This window comes from Helianthus annuus, chromosome 12, assembly GCF_002127325.2.
Source record: "Helianthus annuus cultivar XRQ/B chromosome 12, HanXRQr2.0-SUNRISE, whole genome shotgun sequence".
NCBI classification, from domain to species: domain Eukaryota; kingdom Viridiplantae; phylum Streptophyta; class Magnoliopsida; order Asterales; family Asteraceae; genus Helianthus; species Helianthus annuus.
Window position 1 is genome coordinate 115,147,839 of NC_035444.2, and position 2,880 is coordinate 115,150,718.

General features: G+C 36.9%; 1 protein-coding gene across 1 annotated transcript; it reads left to right on the top strand.

Annotated features, from left to right (window-relative positions):
• The first annotated feature begins 409 nt into the window (after window positions 1-409).
• On the top strand, window positions 410-855 carry LOC110897114. Its single transcript, XM_022143988.1, is given in 2 exon segments — window positions 410-683; window positions 686-855. Coding segments are annotated over 2 exon segments (390 nt in total). The 3' UTR covers window positions 802-855.
• The last annotated feature ends 2,025 nt before the right edge of the window (window positions 856-2,880 follow it).

Here is a 2,880-nt window from a genome sequence, read left to right on the forward strand (position 1 = left end):
CTGTTAACTCTTGACAGCCAACATAAACATTTGATGGGTTTTCACATAGAGAAATATAAAGATAGTATATGAAAGGACTTTGCATATTTGTATTTGTTATTACTTATAAATTATAAATTATGGAGTAAAATATGATTTTGTCCCCTGTGGTTATATCACTTTTCCCTTTTAGCCCAAAAGGGATATTTTAACATTTGAGCCCCCAACGTCTTTTTTCCTAACCCTTTTGGCCCCTATCACTAACCCCATCCATTTACTTGGTTAAAAACTTGTCATGTGCCCCTCACATGAGGGACGTTTATGGCAATTCACCTATTCACTTATAAAATCACCCTTCTTCAAAAATTTATTCCCCTCAGTTCATCATCCCTTCTTCAAATCCCCATTCCCCCTCAACAAACCACCAACAATGGCATTAGAATGGGTGGTTCTAGGCTACACCGCGGCAGCTAAAGCCATCATGATCCTCCTCCTCACCCTCCTATGCCTCCACTCCTTCCGCAAAGACCTGATTGCCCTCACCACCAGCCTCCTAAAACTCTTCATCTCTGTTGTCCCCTTATGCCTCTTCCTCTTAGCCGACATCTACTGGAAGTACCAAACCAAGCCTAGCTACCACTCACATGATTGCTCCCCCTCCGAACACCTCCGCCACTAGAAATCCATCATGAAGAGCCAGCGTAACGCCTTCTCATTGCTTCTGCGCTTGATTTTTACTGGATTTTGTACTCCGTTACGAAACTTGTTGTGTGTGTGGAGGAGTTGAGTCAGCGGATTCAGAAGCTGAAGAATAAGGAGTGATTGAGTAGGTATTGTTGTTGATTATTGTTCTAATTGAGGCTTTTATGTGTTCTATTAGTGTTGTTCGAGGAGTTTGTGTATGATTATGTCACTGTATTTGAACAATTAATGAATCGATACGTATGAATGATTAGGTTGTGTTGATTTAAGTACTTATTGTTACTGATTACTGTTGTAATTCGCGAATTGTGCTAGTACTGTTATGTTATTGAACTGTTTATGAATCAGATTGTTGATGAACGAGCAGGTTGTTGATCGGTAGGTATGGATGATTAGGTTTTGTTGAGGGGGTGAAATAGGGATGATGAACTGAGGGAACCGATGTTTGAAGAAGGGTGATTTTATAAGTGAATAGGTGAATTTTCATAAATACCCCTCATGTGAGGGGCACATGAGAAGTTTTTAACCAAGTAAATGGATGGGGTTAGTGTTAGGGGTCAAAATGGTTAGATAAAAAACATTGGGGGCTCAGATGTTAAAAGATTCCTTTTTGGGCTAAAAGTTTAAAATTGATATAACCACAGGGGCCAAAATCGTAATTTACTCTAAATTATGTGACTGAGCTCTTGATAAGTGTTAGAAAATCATTTGAATATGAAAATTTCTGACATCCCTTGAGAGATCAGGGGCAGACCTAAGTTATGAGTCATCGCCCCCTTTGAAATCTTCATGATGGAGCATATGTGAAGCAAAAACAAAAAAAAGATAAAAGAAAGTTTACCGGAAAAAAAAATTATTTTCAAGGGAAGAGCTCTGCAATTGACAAACAAAAAATGAAGAACACACAAAATTACCATTGTGACAACTCAAATTTCCAAGATTTCTATTTCGTATTTATTGCACGATCATGTATTGATTGCCATGAAATTATATATGTTTGATTGTTTGATTGTGCATAGTTGTTTGTTATTTGTGAAACTTGTCAAATGTGTAAACTTGGTGGTGGAATTATGAAATAGTTATGAGATGGTGTACTATTGTAAATTATATTAGTTAGGGGTGTAGAGAGCCATTAGTGAATTTGATTATACTTAAAACCCTAATCCCCTCTCTAATCATTCACTAATCACTTTCACCAAAACCAAAGCACGTACTTGTAATCTCTAATCCTCCTAGCAATCATCACCAAATCATTGGCAAGGCACCACAAGTTTGATTACTCTCTTGATTGCTCTCTTTAGGATCATCACAAGGTAATTGTTTAATCATTGTTGTGATTAATTGTTGATTGTTTGATTGTTCCAATTCTTGATTCTTGTGAATTCTTGTAAACCCTAGCCTTGATTTTGATGGTTCTGTACACTAAATTGAGTATGATTATTCTGATTTTGATGATGTGTTAATCGTATAATCGATTCTCTTGATGATTTAAGATGCTAGATGTGATGAATGAATGATTGTTAATTGATCAGTTCGTGTGAAAATGCATGAGTTAGGGTTTGCATCGTATGAGAACGTAACTGATTTGATCGTCCCCTGTATTGAAATTCATGATTTGATATTGTCTGAGTTTAAAGAATTGATGTGGTCCGAGTTTAATTAGGTCCGAATATAATTGAATTGTTATGGTCCGAATATAAATGAATGATAATGGACCGAGTTTAAATTAGATCATGTGGTCCGAGTTTAATTAAACTATCCTTGGACCGAGTTTAATTAATGTTGTGTTGTCCGAGTTTGTTATGCTTGCAATGGTCCGAGTATATGTGATGACTTGTGTCCGAGTTTAATCAAGGGACTTGGTCCGAGTTTAATGTTTCAACCTTGTCCGAGTATAAATGTCCCTTAAGTGGTCCGAGTTTAATTGTTCTTCATTGGTCCGAACATGATGTTTAACTTATTGGTCCGAGTATAATTCTCAATTGCTTGTCCGAGTATAATTCTCAATTGCTTGTCCGAGTTTATTTATGCTATGTATTGGACCGAGTTTATTGATGTTATGAATGGGCCGAGTTTAATGTTTGTCCGAGTTTAATATGATGTCATTAGGCCCGAGTTTATTGAACGTATCAAGGGTCCGAGCTTGTGTGTGTATCATGACAGTCTGAGTTATTGTACGATTTCATGTGCTATCTGAGT